Raw genomic sequence first — 18,979 nt, 5'->3', positions numbered from 1 at the left:
GTGTAAAAAATTTTTTTATGAACACTTTAAATTTTTTCATAGTACAATGGGTGATCAGTTAATGAACAGTTTGGACTACAAACAAATCAGCTAACAAACACTTCACAGAACAAACACAAGAAGTGATGTAAAATAATGAATACCGATTGGTCTTCCCTTGTCTTCAGGCAACAATTCAAAACTTTTCAGAACATGGGAGATGTTGACATCAACGCTCAACCCGGTATATACTGATCGGAGAGTATTCCTCCAAACTTTGAAACTATCCCTTATAATTCCAGCCTTTATTTTCCTGACAGAAACAATTCTTTTATAGTATTCCTGAGACTGTCAGGCAGGCATTCGTTAAGTTTTGCATCAGTTTTTATTTCCAAAGGTGAGAGTATAATAGCAAAGGTAGAGAGTGGGCAGATGTTGCTGGGTGGTATGGCTTGAACAGGTCTACAGTAGGCCACAGTTCAATCTTATCTAAGAAAGATACTGTATAATTGAGAAGACTCAAGCAGCTAAAGGAGTAACAAAAATTACATCTGAAAAATAAAGAACATTGAAGAACTCATTATGGAACCTGAAACAGATCTGATGACAGAAGAATGCCAAGAACTTTTGAATGAAGAACACCAAGAAACTCGGTGAGATATGTTTTCTTCTGAAAAAGAGGATTAATGCCAATATCTGCTATTAAAGATCTTTTGAAGAAGTGGGAGAATGCAGGTTGAGGTTAATAGGCTTGGGGATCTCTACAATTACAATGCTATTAATTATTTCTGAAAAATCCTGAATAGAGAAAAGCAATTGACATTAGACAAATTCTTTAACCCCCCACAAACGGAAAAAACATGACTAATAAAAATGCAAGACTGTATTTTTATTATTACATATAAATAAATGTAGTATGAAAGTATATATTTTTTATTTTTTGGGGTCTCCAGAATGAATTAATCAAATTCCCATAAAAACCTATGGTAAATAAATAATCAGTTAATGAACAAAGTTTTGGAACAAATTATGTTTGTTAACTGATCACCCACTGTATAAATATTTAAAAAAAATTTTTTTATCACAGGAAATGATATTAAAATTTAAAGAAAATCTTAAATATATTTTTTGTAAAGATGATAGTGGTTATTTTACTTCTTTTTAATTCTGATATGATAGATGTTTATGTTTAATAAATAAGATAGTCTAGAGATAATATACATTAACCAGATAAGTTCCTGGAAAATATCTATATAATATAGTAAAATTATCTATTATTATAAGATACACCAAACTTTTGTCAAACACCAAATCATAATTTTCAAAATTTAATGTCATATCTTTGTAATTTTACATAAAGCAAAAACTTCATCTTAATTGTCTTTTAAAATGAAAACTACATGCAAAGATAAAACCTAGCATTATCTCAAAAATTACTCAAAGAAAAAAGCAAATGTCTTAGTTTAACAAACTGTTTAACAATATAATAAAAATTTAAACTCGATATTAACATTCAGTTATTTTACAGGTCAACTTCCATCAACATCTCTCCAAGCATCAGTGATGTTTAAAGCAGGAGTAGAAAACTGTTCAGACTATATTGCTTTAAATAAGATGATGACTGTTATAAAAGAAAGTCTCTTGAAAAGAACTATAAAGCATTGTTTTGCAGTTGATTGTACTGATATAAATTATGTATGTGGTGAAGACAAAGAGAAAAATAATCAGGCTATTGAAACAATTTGGACACTTAGGGTAATCATTTTGATAACTTAAAAATTGTTTAGAATTTTAAATCATTAAACATTCATTATTTAATTATTTGAATAACTGAAAGGATGTGCTTTAAAAGTATTTCAATACTTTTAAAGCACATCCTTTCAGTTATTCAAATGTGCTTTAAAAGTATTTCAATACTTTTAAAGCACATTCTTTCATTTATTGCATTACCTTTATTTATTACAAGTTTCATGCATAACTTAAGAAATAATGCATTAAAATTAAATTATTTATCACATTTTTGTGCATACAACCTTCAGTCATGTTTAACCCACAGAAAATTGCTAGAGCAAAAATAAAACCTCATAACCTGCCCTACCATATACTCCATATCTCTGATGAAAGCATTACACTTACTGTTAAGCAAGTTTAGAAGGTACTATCTCTAACATTAAGCATTGGTTTTTTTAATACACTTCATTACAGATGTAATTATAAAATAAGTGAAATGAAATATTGATAGGAAATCTAAATTTCCTGTGTCCAAGGTAGAAATGTCTATCAAACAATTTTTTTTATCATATTGCTTCATTTCTGTTTTATTTATTAAATAATAATAATAAAATATGTAATAATAAATGTTAAAATAAACTCAAAAATTAAAGCAATTTTAAAGTACTGTACATAATATTCAATGACATGGAATGTAGTGGAGAGTGGGTTGTCCTCCTCTTATTTGCTATATAAGAACTCTAAGCTTAGTTCAGATTAGTGCTGAAAGTCTAGTCCATTTTAAAGATTACCTATGCATACAAAAAATCATAACTAAACAAAATGATTTTTAGAAAAAGATTAGTAAACATTTTTTATAATCTTTTTTGCTGTTTTTAATTGATTGATCTCTAATGAATTACTGTTTTAAACATTTTATAAAATTTAAAGCTATTTAAAAGATTGAAAGCTCAGGTTTGCAAAGTAAAATTTTAATTTGAAAAACCAGTGTTTAAAAAACTGAAAATTGATAATTCATTAGAAAGAGCATTCAAGTGAAAGCAACTAAAACAGATTAGTAAACATTTTCCATAATTTAATGCCTTTTAAAAGGGTAACTAAGTATTGGACATTCAGCATCACTCTTAGTGGCTTTAGACAAAGGAAAAGCTCTTTGATAGGTTCATAATTGAATTTAAAAATAACATATAACCTGCCCTATTGCAAAATCCACATCTCCTTTAAAGTGCATTTCAAACATAGATAACACATGGATTATATGCACAAAAATAAGGTAATTAGTTTATTAATACCGTAATAGATGTAGAGAATGTTTTTAACTGATGCTTATAAAATGGATAAAAATTATTTCCAGAATAAAAATATGATTTATGTTACACACATGATGCAGCCCATGTTATACACATAAAAAAATATGATGCAGCCTAGCATTGTGACAATGCCACATAAATAATATAGAATATTCTAAATTATTTAAAACTGGTAAGATGTTTGGCATATTACTAATATATATCAGGTTTCAGGATATTTGTATATGAATTAGTATTTCAATTGTTATTTATTAAATATAGGTTAGTGAATAAATGGGATAATGTTGGATTCTAAATAGTATCACAATATTGCAATCATTTATGCATTCAGATACACAATAGAATCTACTTATTGTAATAATTTTAGAATTTAGATGATTATAATTTAAATTTTAAATTTTTTAGTTTTTAATTTTATAATGATTACAATTATTCTGATGATGATAATTGACTGAAAACATTTAAGTGGGGTGAGCAAATAAGACTATTGTGAGGATCTAGATTTAGAAGGAAAGTCATTTTGGGACAAAAACAAGGAGAGAAAAAGATTTATAAATTAATAGAAAATATTATTTTAAACTTCAACAAATTTTACAAAAACGGATGTCAAAAGAAACTTTCAATTTTAGAAAGGAAGTTGATTTCCTTTCCATGGCCGACTCATGAGATGAGTCGAGCTTTTGCACATGCTTCTTGGCCATTAGAGAGGGCCAATATAAAAGGGACATTTTCCTGCCATTCGGGGCAGTTCATCAAAAGAGGTATTGCCACACGAATCCCGCAAAGTCATTGAAAGAACTAGCCATACGACATAAGGCAGTCTGTCTAAAGAAGTATTGCCATACTAAGAAAATCCAACATACAAGTCTCTCATATGAATTTGTTAATCAAAAGTCATAATACAGAGTCCTCCAAAAGAAGTATACGACAAGATTGTCATAAAAGAAGTTATCTTTAAATGAAAGTGTCAGAGAAGATGTAAGAAGAAGAATAGTTACGATGATAGAAGATTCTCATACAATGAAAGATTTAAAGAACTGAGAAGGTAATATGATAATCATTAGATCAATGTAAACTCTCTCTCGACAGGTCTAAAATAAGATTAGGTTAAGTTAGTTATTTAGATTTAGGTTTAAGGACAAATTTGTTATTCAGTCGTTTGTGTACTTTATATTCTTTGATTTATTAAATGTTTTGGTTCATTATAAAAACATGATTTGGTTAATGTTAGCTATTCATACTCACTCCTATTCAAGTTACCTATGTTCCTCATACTCACAAATTAGAGATAATGCATGTTAATCCGCGTGTAAAATAACTGATTAACTGGTGTCCAAGATCCTCACCTGATCTAGAACTTACCATCTAGACCTTTTTTTTTTAACATATTAGTTAAAGCCCTCCTTAAAAGTTTTGAGATCAAACTGTAAGTCCCTCCGCACTCGATTTCTTTGAATAGAAAAGCCGTTCTTTTAGACATCCCGAGGGCTATTCTAACAGATAGCTGCCGAATAAGTAGTACAAGAGTCTTAACTACTCCGTATCCCCGGCTAGCCCCTCACACTATAATTAGTGGAAATTTTGGTTTTATTGACTTTAATATGAAAAGGACACATTAAAACAATTAAAATGCATAACTTTATTCATTTATTTAGATTTAATAATTGTAATTATTATTAATTAATATTAATTCATCTAGCATATAATTGAAGAAATTACAACAATTTAAACTGCTGTACTATTGTTTATGAGAAAATAATTATTAAAACTATAAATGATCAATATTTAAAGCACTGGTTAATACTGATACATGACAGAACTGCTGATTAACAATTACATGTTATCAGCAGCATATTGAGGCTGATAGCATGAAAAGACATCATTATTTTCAGGTAAATAGGCAATATTAAACTAAATACTGTATAACCAAAACTCTGAATAAAATAAGCAAAGTTTTATCTGTTTTTATAAGTTTCTATGTTTTGAGATGTGATATTTTGATAACATTAAACCTGCACTTCTGATAAGAATATACAGTAAAACTTCTCTAACTCAAATGTCTGTAACTCAAAGAAAACAAAACTCTTGGTAGGCCTCAATGGAATAGCATAGGAATTTAATGTCTAACTTGAATTTTCTCCAAGTCGAAGTTTTTCATGGTCATTTATATTACCTTCAACTTCCTCAACTCAAATTTTAATATTTATTCTATCCAAAGTGATCCTAATTATCAGATTTTTATGAAATTTTCACATAGTTAGTTTTATCTACTCTCTAATACTAATTTTCAGACAAAATTCCAGTCCAAAGCAAGAGGTCCTCTCACTTTATCTCAACAAGATGTACTATACCTGCAAAACTGTTCAATTCCATTAGTTACATTGAACAGTTTTCTGAAAGGCATTACATGGGCTGTTTAAAACAAAAAAACTAACAAAGATTTTTTATATAATGCAAGAGAGATAAAAATACAAATCTATTCAGAATCAGCATTTTTACTCTATTGTTCTCTAACTCAAAGTTTTTCTTGCCACTTTGAGTTAGAGAGAGCAGTTTTACTGTATATGATTATGTGTACAGTAGAATCCACTTACTGTAATCTGTTCTGAATGGGGTTTTTACACCTCATAAGAGGTAGAAATTCATCATTAAAGATCATTTGTAGTCTGGAAATAAATGATAAAACTATGCATAAGGAATTGACTTCTTTCTATTTTTATTTTGAACGAATTGGGGATAGAACAAATACTTGTAATAAATTTTTATTTTCAAATTACTAAAAGAATCTTTTCTATTTAGCTTCTGTTGTTTCAGTTAGTAAATAACAAATTTTATGGGTGCAGAATATTTTGTAATAATTTAGATTTATTATATTTTGTTAATTTATTCCTATTAAAAATCTTGTTAGGCAACTTATCTTATTGAAGATTATGAAGATACTGAAAATGTTTCTGATGCAGAAACAAAAATTGAAGAAATTCTAGCAAATACAAGCAGAATTATATTTAAAGATGAAACATTTAAAGAAGAATTATATAGTGTTGGAGCTACTTTATGGCAAGATTCTTTTGATCAAAGTTCTTTTGAATTAGTTTGTCCTATTAATGGATATATTATTGATCCGGGTACTGATAAATGTTGTAAGTATCAAATTTGAATTATATCATAATTTAATTGCAATTTATTGATATTTAATTTAAATTTTATAATTTACATTACTAAAGTTCACAAAAAATAACAATGATAAACTATTGAAAATTTAAAAAAACTAAAATTTTCATAATTTGAATATTTTATTGCTAAAATGTGAAGCTCAATAAAAATGCTGCAAAGCAGTTATGTTGTCAGCCATACCTTCAACTAATAGGAGAAGGTCATGCTGACCTTTTCAAAAGTGTTCAAATAAAAAGAACACTTGTAAAACAATTCCATTCAGAATTTTTCAAAAAGCGAAATTGATTTTTATTTTCCTCTAGTGTAATGTTCTTTAAAATGTTTAATTGATTTACTTGGCCAGCTTCATTAATAAACTAGTATTGTGTTTCTGAGATTATTAATTTTTCTATTCATGACAATATTATTTAATAATAATTAATAAAAATTCAAACTTGCAGAACATATATAAATGAAACTTTGGGTTTTTGGGTTGTTGTTGCCTTTATCTTTCGTCGTTGCGAGTGGAAGAAACAAACGAGACGAGATCGTAACAAAAACTAAACTTTTATTGTCCTTCTCGCGTACTTGGTATAGCACATGTCTCGATGACGCGGCTAACAAAGACAACTGGTTTTCGACCGTCTTTGTGGGGTGAGTTCGAATTTATTCCAGGAAGTGATGACTCATACACCCGAGGTAATTGCTTGTATTTTACAACCGTTAAGGGTACAGATGTGAAAGGCAGCATTCGCCACAAAACAAAGACTAACAAAAGAATATAACAACACAACAGCTGAATGCAAAATACATATTTAAAGATATCAATACATATGTCATCCCAGTACTGATATATTCTTTTGGAGTTATACATTGAACACACACACAACTAGAACAACTCCAAAAGAAAACAGAAACATTAACAAAATAACAAACACCACTCTAAGTTCTCTGTAGAAAGGCTGACTTTTCCTCAAATGAGGAAGGATGAGGCCTCACAGATATCTTCACTACAAACTTGTTTGTAGTGAAGATATCTGTGACTTTGTGTATTTGTTTGTAGTGAAGATATCTGTGACTTTGTGTATTTGTTTGTAGTGAAGATATCTGTGAGGCCTCATCCCACTTCACTGCAAACAAATACAGAAAGTGAGATAGTTTTTCTATAGAAAACAAACAGTTACAAAACTTGTAGATAAAATCATGTTGATAAAACTGCATCCAACTGTAGGCTGACTCTCAAATATTTCTTTGGCGAGAGAAAGAAGGGTTCAAAATCACAAAACCAAGTCATAAATACAAAATTACAAGAAGCACATTTTAAGAGAACATCATTTACAGACAATACTTCTATGAATTTTACATCATGCAAGAAAGTATATGACACATCACATCAGATTGAAAGCTTTTAACATAAACAGACTAGTCACATACATTGACATTACTAAATAGCAAATATAATACATCAAAAGATTGTCCACAGACACAAATATGCTGTGCATGTAGGAACCATACTACAAATGCATATCTCAGATGATCTTACAAAACAACACACAAAATATACTATGACCAAACCATAATCATAATCAAAACAATCCATCATAACAGATCCAAAATTAAACAGAGAAGAAATTACTGACAGACTTAATTTTCAAGACTTACTGACAAAATAAAGTGTCTGTGTAGAATGGATAGGAATCTTATTGTGCCAGTAATCTTTTGTGCAGATGTATGTGGTATGCCACTGCAAGAAAAGTATAGAAACTTAGAGCTTCACAATAGTGTATACATCACACAATTCAGAAAGCTTCCAAACTAAACATGTGTCACATATTTAAGAAATTCTTAAACATAGATATGTACAAGAACAGCACATAAACAAAATATTTGTTTTCCATAATTATGCTTTGACTTTGGTATATCATAGCACTAGGCACTGGTATATGTACTGTGTAGGATACACTCCACCAACACCATAATAATAATAACTCTTGCTAGTCACCATCTTGCTGATGTGAGAGAGTTCAGTAGTTCCAATGAACCATAGATCAATGCTGGTGGGAGCATAAGGTTCTTGTAAACCATGCATGCTAGAAAGGTCTATGGGGAGAAATGAAATAAAAAGTGATCCACATGCACTATCTGATCAGAGTGGGCAATTGCTTCAACAGCATCTGTTCTTTATAATAGGAGCAGCTGAATTATAAGCACCTGGCTTTAGGTATACAGTAGAGCCTCGATTATCCAACCCCCTATCAACCGACCCCTCGGTTAACCGACCGTCCTAGTCGGCAAATTTCAAATGTCCGCTATTGATGTGGCACTACAATATTTGGCTATGTCTTGGCTACTTTAATATTATTTTTACGTGTTTTAGCTGGCAACACTCATTCGACCATGAAAGGAAACCAGTGTTTAAACGAGGCTTAACTTTCTAATTTTTAACGATACAATAGCGATGATTATTATTTAAAAAAATTTTTGTTAGGCTTAACGTAGATGAAAATTCAACGCAAAGTAGGTTAATAGCGATATACTAATATACTAATTACATGGGATATAATAATATACTACACTAATAATGGATTTTTTCATACTTTTCAGTTATCCGACTTTTCAATTATCCGACCAACCCCAGTCCCCAATTAGGTCGGATAATCGAGGCTCTACTGTATAAGAAGCTCATTTCTGTGGAGATAATAAATGGTTGTTACATAGAATACAAATTCCAAAAACTAGAACTTAAATCAATACTTAAAAGGTTTAACCTATGTACTTTTCCAGCAGTTGAAGAGATATCTGATGAATGTTTTTGATTATGGGACATGAAGCAGACTAGTGAAGTTTACAAATAGAATGCTTTAAGCTTCAAATTATGGAACAACTACAGAATTTTTGATGACATGTGTTTGAAAATCTAGATCAGTTATTCTTATTAATTCTAAGGAATATTGTAGTCATGCCCAATAACCCATCATATTACTTGTGCCAATACTTCACAATACAATACCCATCTATACATTTCCTTGTGCTTTTGTGCATTACTTAATGGATTATGAGAAACTGTACCATATGCAATTATCATGAATATATATTAGAATTAGCACATAAGGTATGCTATTACTTGTGTGGATTAGTAATTTAATCACTAGAAACAAAGACACTACAAACCCTTAGGCTAGTGATTCTTCTTATACCAAATATATAGATGATGTCTTAATTATATGGATATCTAAACTGAATATTGAGAACATGCTAGACCTTCAATATAAACTTCTATAGCCTCACCTTAAAATTAGACTGACTCAGTCTGACAACAGCACATTCCTTAGATATTGACATAAACTCCACAATGGTAATATCTTCATTGGGGTGTACTACAAACTAGACTATATGCCTGTATTCATTCCAGCTTACTCTAATGACCCCCTTTATGTATAAAGTGACTGCAATGAGGCACTTTTTTCTACAGACAACTACATACCAAACTCATGACACAATCAAAAATTATTGCCACCATAAAAATAATTCAGACTGTTTGGCTCATTCCAGTCACACAAAATGAAACAAGCTGGATCAAAAGAGGAAATGAACATGAACAGTGGCATAAGTTAGTTGGCCTGGAGGTAAACAGTTACAAGTGAACCCCTTTCTCTGTACACGGAGATCAGAAATCTCAGATAAATTTTCATGTACTGCTATTGCCAGTACCAATAAACAGAAAATTTATCATGGATCAGGTAGAAATCAGAATGACTATTTTTATATAAATGTTTTACAAATTTGTTTTTATTATCAAGTTCCTTTTAATTGCTATTTTAATGAAAAGTGGAATTACTGAAACATTATTCACTTACCACTTTTGTCACTTTCTTTTGCTGACAAGCTACCAGGGTTGCGGAGTCGGAGTTGTGGTGTTTTAGCCGGAGTTGGAGTCATCAAAAAATCCGCCGACTTTGACTCCTTTTTACTTACCAACTTGTTATGTATATAAAATGGAAAAGTGTTGGAATCATGTCAAATTTGACCCTCCAAGCTTTTTTTGCAAATCTACATGTTTGGAGACCTCCTGAACCCCTCAAAAAAGTCAATAAAGGGGAAAAATTTGTGTGTGTGTGTTGGTGTCTAATTTGTTTAATTTCTTTATTTTCTGTTCTGAGATATTAAACAATTTTTCGGAATGGGTAAAGTTTAAGAAACAAAATGTGAGAACCAAGGGGGTATAGCTTCAAGCTCCTCCCCACTTACCGGTGGCTCTGTCAGGGAATGGCTATATAGGAGGGCAAAAATATGAGTGGGAAAGGAAATGGGTAAGTCGAAGGTTACCGATTGCCCTCAAGGATGACACAGCATTAAATATAAAATAAAGATATTTAATTATCTAATTGTCTAAAACTATACATACATGCACAGAGTGTAATGCTACATAAAGGGAATACAGTACGCAAAATTATTCTATATCACGACAAGGCATATATGCTTGTTGATTAGCCATCTAAGTTCTAGCTCTATAAAACATCTTATTCCTTTAAATTCAACTAGCCTAAAGTAATCTATAACCAAGACAGTGAGACAAGGAATGAAAGAGAGAGGATCAAATTTAGAGCAAGAGATTACCTCTCATGTTCCCGATCTAGTTGAATGGGCGTTAAGAACTGTCCCTGGATCGGCTGACTCTACTGGTAGTCTCTCTTCTTTTCAGGTCAGGCTCTTCGAGCGACGGATGGTGATTATGGCGGGAAGACAAGGGTTGCAACAGACAGTATGGTGGTATGGGTCTGGTGTCCTTGATGTCTGCTTGGCTGGGTTTGCTTCAGCTGTGTCTGCCCCGAGGTTCAAGTGCGACCCTTTTTATTCCCATCCTGAGAGGGAAAAAATTTGGGGAATATTCTGATACAATTCTATGTAAGTTTGCCTGGTTAGGTAAGGTTTCAATTTCTGACAATTAGTATATACATTTCTGTAGATTTATTACTTCTTATATCTGGTATTGTCACTCTTTCTAACTCATAAATTCGATAACAGTTGTCAAACTAATGGAATTAATTGCTGGAGGTGACTAAGGTTAGGATATGTAGTTCAATCTTAGTAATAATTGTTCACTTGGTGGGTCATCCAATCGGTTTTTTCATTGTTAAAATTGGACAAAGTAGGAAGTGTGTGGGTTGTTTTTTTTTCTCTTATCTCAAAAAGGGTTATAAGGTCAATCCTCGAAGTGACAGAAAATTGAAAAAATAATGATGATAAAAATTTATCAAAGCCCGAAAATTCAAGCTAGAGCTTGAATTCTCACAGAAATGTGGCACTGTAGCTTGCATATAAAGGGGCATTAATACTGTAGGGCAAAGGGCTCCACCGCTTGACTTTTCCCCTCTGGCTTCACTTTGTTGTCAGATGCCGACTAGGAGAGATGCTTTCAATACGTTGACCTTTCGCTTTTGTTACACCAATCTCCCGGAATCAACTCCACCGATGAACGCACATTTGTATAGTAATTGAACTTAGGGATCTCTGTAAATATTCATAGTCATGGGAATAAAATAAGGTATTCCATCGAAATCAGTGTCCTCCTTGATCGCGATCGACGAACAAAAGGCATAGGACACGTGGTCGAGACCGAAGCTATTGTCATACCAGGTAGGACCGACTCCGGACCAATTCTATCGAAATGCTTCAACTGGTTTTAGCACCATCGCTAAAATACTATTAAATTTTGGTTCTTAATTAATGGTTGACAGGGTAAAGACATAAAAGTGGTCATGTGTCACAGGCCTGCCGTAAGCGGGCGTGCAAGGCGTGCACCGCACTCGGGCGTCACGTCCAGGGGGCGGCAAATCGAGCGATCGGTTACATAATATTCAAAGTCATTGTCATAATACCCACCCTACTTCTACCATAAGAAATGTCTTCGCATGAAGAAAAAAGTTCTGACCGGCGCGCAATTATTATATTCTTATTTATATTATAGCGTTAAAGCGCCTCTATTGGCATTTATCAGAATTAAGATGCAATGCGAAACGTCTGTCGGCAGGTTGAAGCATCCGGCAGCACCCGGAAGCCAAGTACTCATAGTCGTGCTCTATGACAGAAGTTGATAGGACTGGCAATAATAGAGAATCCGCACAAAGCTTCCTTCTCAATTTGTACTTGTACGCATTCGAACAGTTCTATCGCATATCAAATTGCAATTATTTTGTTAATAATTCTTCTGACATGGGTCTAAGTATAATTAATCATATTTTAACTTGGTTAGCATTTAAATCTGAAGCTTAAAAACGATTCGAGTAGTGAAACAGACATTGACGGTATTGATTTGTATGATTGAAATCTGTAAAGTTGCATTTTCCAGAAAACCAGTCTAATGATCCACAAACCCTATTATAATATCTTTTTACTAATGACTTAATATCAACATTTCCTAACACAGCAATAGCACTAAGAATATTACTTACATTGCCGGTTTCAGTTGCATTTGGTGAAAGATCCTTTTCAAAGTTAAAAATTATAAAAAAACTATTTAAGATCAACAATGTACCAGCAAAGACTAAGTAATTTAGCTATAGTTTCAATTGAACACGAAATCTTGGACAGCTTGGATACAAGAAAATTGATAGCAGATTTCGCAAACATAAAGGCAAGAAGAGTTAAATTTCTGTAAATAAATATTTATATNAACAAAAATAACTTACTTGTTAGTAATAATAAATAGTTTTTTTTATAAAGTATTTCTTTTCTTTTTTCACACCCTTATGAGCCAGTAAGGCTCATAAGGGTGTGAAAAAAGAAAAGAAATACTTTATAAAGAAAAACTATTTATTATTACTAAGTTATTTTTTGTTTACTTAAGTGTAAAACCATATAAATATTTCGAAGGCTCTTATCAGCCTTACTGGCAAGCTCAGCGTAGGTAGTCGTAGTTAAACAGGGGGCGGCATAATCGGTATTGCACACGGGCGTTCAAACAGCTAGCGGCGCCCCTGATGTGTCATATTTCTTAATGAATATTTTACTTGTTATTAGTGTTAAAAATTTAAAAAAATAAAATAAAACTTCTCTCTACCCTCAATGTAAACTTTTTTGTCATTTTATAATAGTACAGTAAAACCTGTTAAGATATTCTTGCCTAAGATATTAGAATGTATATGGGGACACGATTTAGTTCAACCACTTTGCCGCTTAATAACTAACTCCTGTGTTAAACCATCTGACTCCAGTTCTGACCACTTTGACCACAGAAATTATTAGGCTTCAAATAGGTGAACAAAATCATGCCCCCCCACACAGTCTAACATTTTTACATATAGATATACATATTTTTACATATAGATATAGCCACACATATAGATAAAAAAGCTTGAATCTTTTGCATATCTTGAAATTTCAAGGTGTCCTGAGTCCAAAAATGTAAAAATTTTAGAGAGGTCATTTTTTGACCGAGCACTACACTTTTCCTCTGTTATATATAACAGCCAGAAAAGTAAAAATTATTGAATACATACTTAAATATTACTTAGAGAAGTCTTTTAACTTTGGAATAAAAAGTTTCTATGCTCTATCTTTATTAGAACTCTATTTATTGAATCTTTTATTCTGAGGTCACGTGATGATATCAGAATTTCCAGGTCTCTATCGGTAACAAGTCTGCCCCAGGTTGGAGTTGGATGGTAAGGAAAAGTCGGAATTGGAGTCGGTAGACTTTTACACGACTCCACTGCCCTGCAAGCTACACAAATCTTCAAGTTTTCTTGTTGGAAAATTCTAAGATAATATCTAACATATTCACATTTTCATGCTCAATGTAAATCAGAGCCAGGCTGGAAAGTCTTTTTTTGGACATAGAGTTTCAGATAAATTTTAATAATTTTTGACTTAACAGAAAGTGGACTCGCAACTGGCAACTGTGACTAGAATTGCCAAAAAAGTAAACAGACTGTGCATACATCAAGAAAATTATTGACCAATAAATGGTTTTCAACAAAACTTGGCTATGCTAATCATATACATCTATAAAAAGTAAAATAACTCAATCAACATTTACAAGCTCAAAATTTCGATGTTCTTATTTACCTTATGTAATTAACTGGCCATAATTGAAGCAATTGTATTCATTTTTTCTGATAAATGTTTCAGATATTAGATGATGATATGTTCTTTTTATCAAGACACTGAATTTATTCTTAGTAAATTAACACAGTTAAAAACATTAATAAATATCATAAATCTGCATCCTTTTAATCCAAAGAAACAAATAACATTTAGAAAGAATTTTTCAATTTTATTCTTTCTCATTTTTAACATCATTTCTATCTTATACCATATTTTTTCAGATTGTTCAGTACGTTGGTCTATCTGTAGGACTACAAAATCAGATATTTTTTATGGTAAAAACCATCATACTGGTTTACCTGGAGGAATGCTGGCATATCAGTTTATGTGAGATTATACATCCCTCTCCAGAGGGCGTGTAAAAAAATAAACAAGTTACATCACAAGGTCTCTTGTAGATGACATTTTATATTTTAAATTGTGAACTGTTGGCATTACTTCAAAAATTGCAATTATATATTTAATTTCTGCATTTTGTCTTCTTTTTAATGATGTAAAATATTTCTGGAATTCTGAAAGGGCTTTTTCTTTATTGTAATCTGATCCCAAAATGCAAATATTAACATAAATTTCAGAAATTCTCTTTAAATTATCTCTACTTATACCTATTAACATTTTCTTTGTGTGAAATTTGAGAGGAGAGTGTTATCTTTCAAGGTTTCCAGGGTAGTAAAACTTTATTACTTTCACCACAGATTGTCAGTGCAGCCCACACTGATCTACCACTACTACTGTCAGTAAGCTGTTAGTTGTTTTATTACCCTGTAAATGAAAACTCTCTTCCTGTTGTAAATCAGTCAAATTACAATGTTATTATTTTATTGTACTCTGAAGAATGTTTTCTTTAACATTCATTTAACAACTAGTTTTGTTAGATCTGATTGATTTTATTTTTTAGTCTCAGTTTAACTGGCATGCTAATCTTTCCCAGTTATGTGACATGGTAGTCAATCCACAAAAAATGGTAAAAATTTGAAGGAGCAACATCAATGAAGCCTTGATGATGCCATTTTTTCAACAGTTTATTGTATGAAGAGTTTTTATGAATATATTCAAAAAATAGATAATATTTAAAATTGTAAAAATAGAAATAAATTATTTTGAAAGATGATTAAAATTTAATATTTTTAGTTGAATGTCCAAGTGGAACATTTGAAGAGGATGGTAGATGCGAGTACTGTCCAGGAAATCATTATCAAGATAGAACAGGAAAAACTAAATGTAAAGCATGCCCAAGAGGAACAGTTTCTGTTGCTGGTTCTCGGTCCAAATCTGACTGTAAAGGTAAATCAAATGCAAACAAAATTACTTATTTATATTAACTTGCTTTAAAATATTTAGTGCATAAGGATTAGTATTTTAGAATTCTATTAAAATGTATTTTTCATGTAACAGAAATGTAGCACTCTTTATTGTGTAATGATTTTTATTGAGTTGGTGAGTGTAAAAGTTAGATATGTAACTTTTTTGTTCACAAATTTCATTCTATGTGCACAATGAATCATATTTTAAAATAAAAGATTAAAAGTGAATTATAATATGTATAAATATATTAATTAAAATTTACAAACAAAGATCTTTTGTCAAAGATCTATAACTTACACCAAGAAAAATTGTTTGTAAAATTTATATAGCTATACTAACAATATATATGTTACTGTGAAAGACCGAAATTAGAGAATGTCAATATTCTCTGGTGAATGTCGACACATACAAAATACATCAGTGAAAGACCGAATATTTGGTTATATTATTATACATTTGAACAATAGCTGGTGTATGTCAGCAAGCACAGATAAGCTTTAGTGGAGGTTGAAATGACACCCAAGAAGACACTGTCAACAGAGAGGCAATAGTCTGCTGCCAAATTCTTTGCCATTTCCTTCTTCTCAAATTGGTGATACCATACGAATACAAGTCCCTGATGTCAACCGTGGCCATACAGATGCCCGAAATGTGTTGGTGGTTGTTGTTGGAATAGAAGACTCCGACTTTTATAAATTAACAAACAAAAACAGTACCCTCAAGCAGCTTTATACCCGTAATCAGTTCATAATTTGTAAAGAAAAGTTACTTTCCATAGATGAGATTTTTTCTCAAGAAATGTCACTGAGAGAAGCAGCTGCAGCTAATTTGAAGAGTGGAGGGCAAGGTTATACACGCTGTCATTGCAAAAAGAAGTGTTCCACGAATAAATGCAGTTGTAAAAGCAAGGGTCTCTTGTGAAATTCAAAGTGCCATAACAGTTTAAGTTGTTGCAATAAATAAGATTGTATAACGTTAATCGCATAATTTATGTGTAAGTTTATTACTATATTATTTTCTTTAATGGTTTAGAATGTACTGTTCATTTTAGGTTCAACAATTTATTTACATTTGCTGTTACTTAAGCTTTCTCTTATTTTGACATATTAAAAAGTTGCATTTTTGTCTTAATGTAATAAAAATATTTTTATTCAACATTCACCATCAGTGCATGCTGAATGTCGACATTTGCTGCTGTGAGAAATAATGATATTTAGCATATATTTCATACATACACAAAACGACTGTGTGAATGCTGACATTCGCCTGATGTTGGTCATTCACAGTAACATATACATCAAAGGAATAATTGGAGCTATTTCTTTTAATTGAATGTTACGAATTTACTGTATGAATTTTAAAAAACACGAGGCCAGATTAGCAACAGTGTACTTTATATAAACAAATTAAACCATTCTACTTAATGAAATGTGTACTTGTGTGTTAGAAAATATCATTCCAGTATTGTATTTATTACTACAACAATTACTATCATTGCAGTTAGCTCATATTCATGTGTGTGTGATTGATTTAAAATGACACTCATTTTACATCATGCACAGAGGCAGTGCAATGACTAATAAATCAATAATAATGTCAATATCTATGACAAAATAATTTTTTGGTGATTATCTTTTTCAAAATTTTTCATCTTCTATGGAAACTTAAAGGCTGATAAATATTTTATCATTACTGGATATTTTATCTGAAAAAATTATTTTGTTTATTAGCTCTTGATCAAGATCGTCCTCTACGGTCATCTAGATCTGCACGAGACCAGTCATCAACCGAATTGAATTATAACACACCATGTGATTCTCATCCATGTAATTATGGAGGAACATGTATTCTTACACAAAATTCTTATATTTGTTTGTGCAAACAAGGCTATGCAGGTAGAGAAGATTAAATATTCAAGATTAATTAAAGATTAATTCATGAATAAATTTTATTTTTTACTTTTTCAGGTACTAAATGTGAAACAATTATTTGTCCAGAAAATTACTGCTTAAATGGTGGTACTTGTACTTCATTGCATAATAATAATGTTGGCTGTTTATGCCCAAAATTTTATACTGGAGTACATTGTGAAATCAAAACAGGTTTGTGAAACAAAAAATTATAATTATTTGTGTACGTTTATTATTTTTATATAAAAACTGAAATATATCTGAATTGAATTAACAGTGAAAATTATTTTGAAAAAATTAATCAAAATTTTATATGTAAGAGATGATCAAAAAGTTTTGATTGACAGCACTGCATGTGTGATGTCCAGAGTGAACTGATTCGAAGCCACTGATCCAGTGATTTAGTGAGGTATTTGTTGCATTTGGAATGTATAGTACCCATATTGATAGTATTATTGCTGCTAAATATGTCCAAATCAGATCAATGTGCCATTGTCCCCACAGGGTCAGTCTGTATAATTAGTGGGGATGGGCTGTTGTAAAAACACAATGAGTAAGAAAAATTTCTTTGTCGTGTTTTGAGTGGATATACAAAATAAGGTGTATTTGTTATGTGCAATACCCATTTCTAACTTCTACTTTTTATTTTATACCATACTAAAAAATCAAAATATGTTGAGAGGGGACCAATTTGCTGATACAAAAATATTCAGGGGATATGTTTCCTCTGTGCCATTTTTCACTGCAAAAGGACAAAACGATGGAGATGCATCCTAGAGTGATGATGTGTGGGGATGCATGCCTGTCCAAAACCACCATTATGGAATGATGTGCAAAGTTCTAACATCAAACAAAAGTTAGACACTCTTAAATGGAAGACTCTTGGACCATTGTAAAGTCCAGATATCTCTCCATGTCTTTGATTCTTTGAAAAAGTCTGAAAGGATGATGAACGACAGAAGGCAATATTGGACTTTTTTATTTAGCAGCCTGACTTCTGCTGGATGATCAATGAGACAATTTCCTTACCACCAGTGGCAATTTCTTCTAAATCTAATGAACCTACTGGGTCTTATAGCTCTTGAACAGAGACTTTTTGATCATCCTTTATAAACAAAACATATTTCATGAAGAATATGAAAAATTGTTATTCTTCCTTAGTGTAAAGATAAATTGGAAAGAAAGTAATTTCATTCAAAAAATTCTAGTAGTACAACTAAATGCATTTCCAGACAATTTTTCTTCTCAAATTTTCAATGAATGTCCTGTTAATTGCATAACAGTTTAACTAATAAAGCAATGATGTAATGTGTAATTGCAAAACTCTTAAATATTGGGTATGTAGTCATTAATTTCATTGAAAAACAACATATTTCAATATCATTTCTATTATAAAATGTGGATTTTGTAAGACAACCAAAGGATGGTTGAAAATGTTTTTTGGGTGCTTTGACTTTAAAAATAAATAAATACACTGCTAGTTTT

The 18,979-nt window shown here is 31.2% G+C and overlaps 1 protein-coding gene across 1 annotated transcript in view; it reads left to right on the top strand.

Annotated features, from left to right (window-relative positions):
• The window catches only part of LOC111637666 (sushi, von Willebrand factor type A, EGF and pentraxin domain-containing protein 1-like), a 127,866-nt gene extending 109,191 nt beyond the window's left edge, over nt 1-18,675 (top strand). Inside the window, exons 19-23 of the mRNA XM_023383217.1 lie at nt 1,508-1,734; nt 5,929-6,160; nt 15,411-15,563; nt 17,315-17,479; nt 17,552-18,675. Coding sequence (XP_023238985.1) covers nt 1,508-1,734; nt 5,929-6,160; nt 15,411-15,563; nt 17,315-17,479; nt 17,552-17,694 — 920 coding nt within the window. The 3' untranslated portion in view covers nt 17,695-18,675. The remainder of the gene's footprint in view (nt 1-1,507; nt 1,735-5,928; nt 6,161-15,410; nt 15,564-17,314; nt 17,480-17,551) is intronic.
• The last annotated feature ends 304 nt before the right edge of the window (nt 18,676-18,979 follow it).

The sequence above is a fragment of the Centruroides sculpturatus genome, unplaced genomic scaffold, assembly GCF_000671375.1.
Source record: "Centruroides sculpturatus isolate CEXI.00-Female unplaced genomic scaffold, Cexi_2.0 scaffold1196, whole genome shotgun sequence".
NCBI lineage: Eukaryota > Metazoa > Arthropoda > Arachnida > Scorpiones > Buthidae > Centruroides > Centruroides sculpturatus.
Note: the sequence above shows the minus strand (reverse complement) of the source record. Positions and strands in the feature narration are given on the sequence as shown.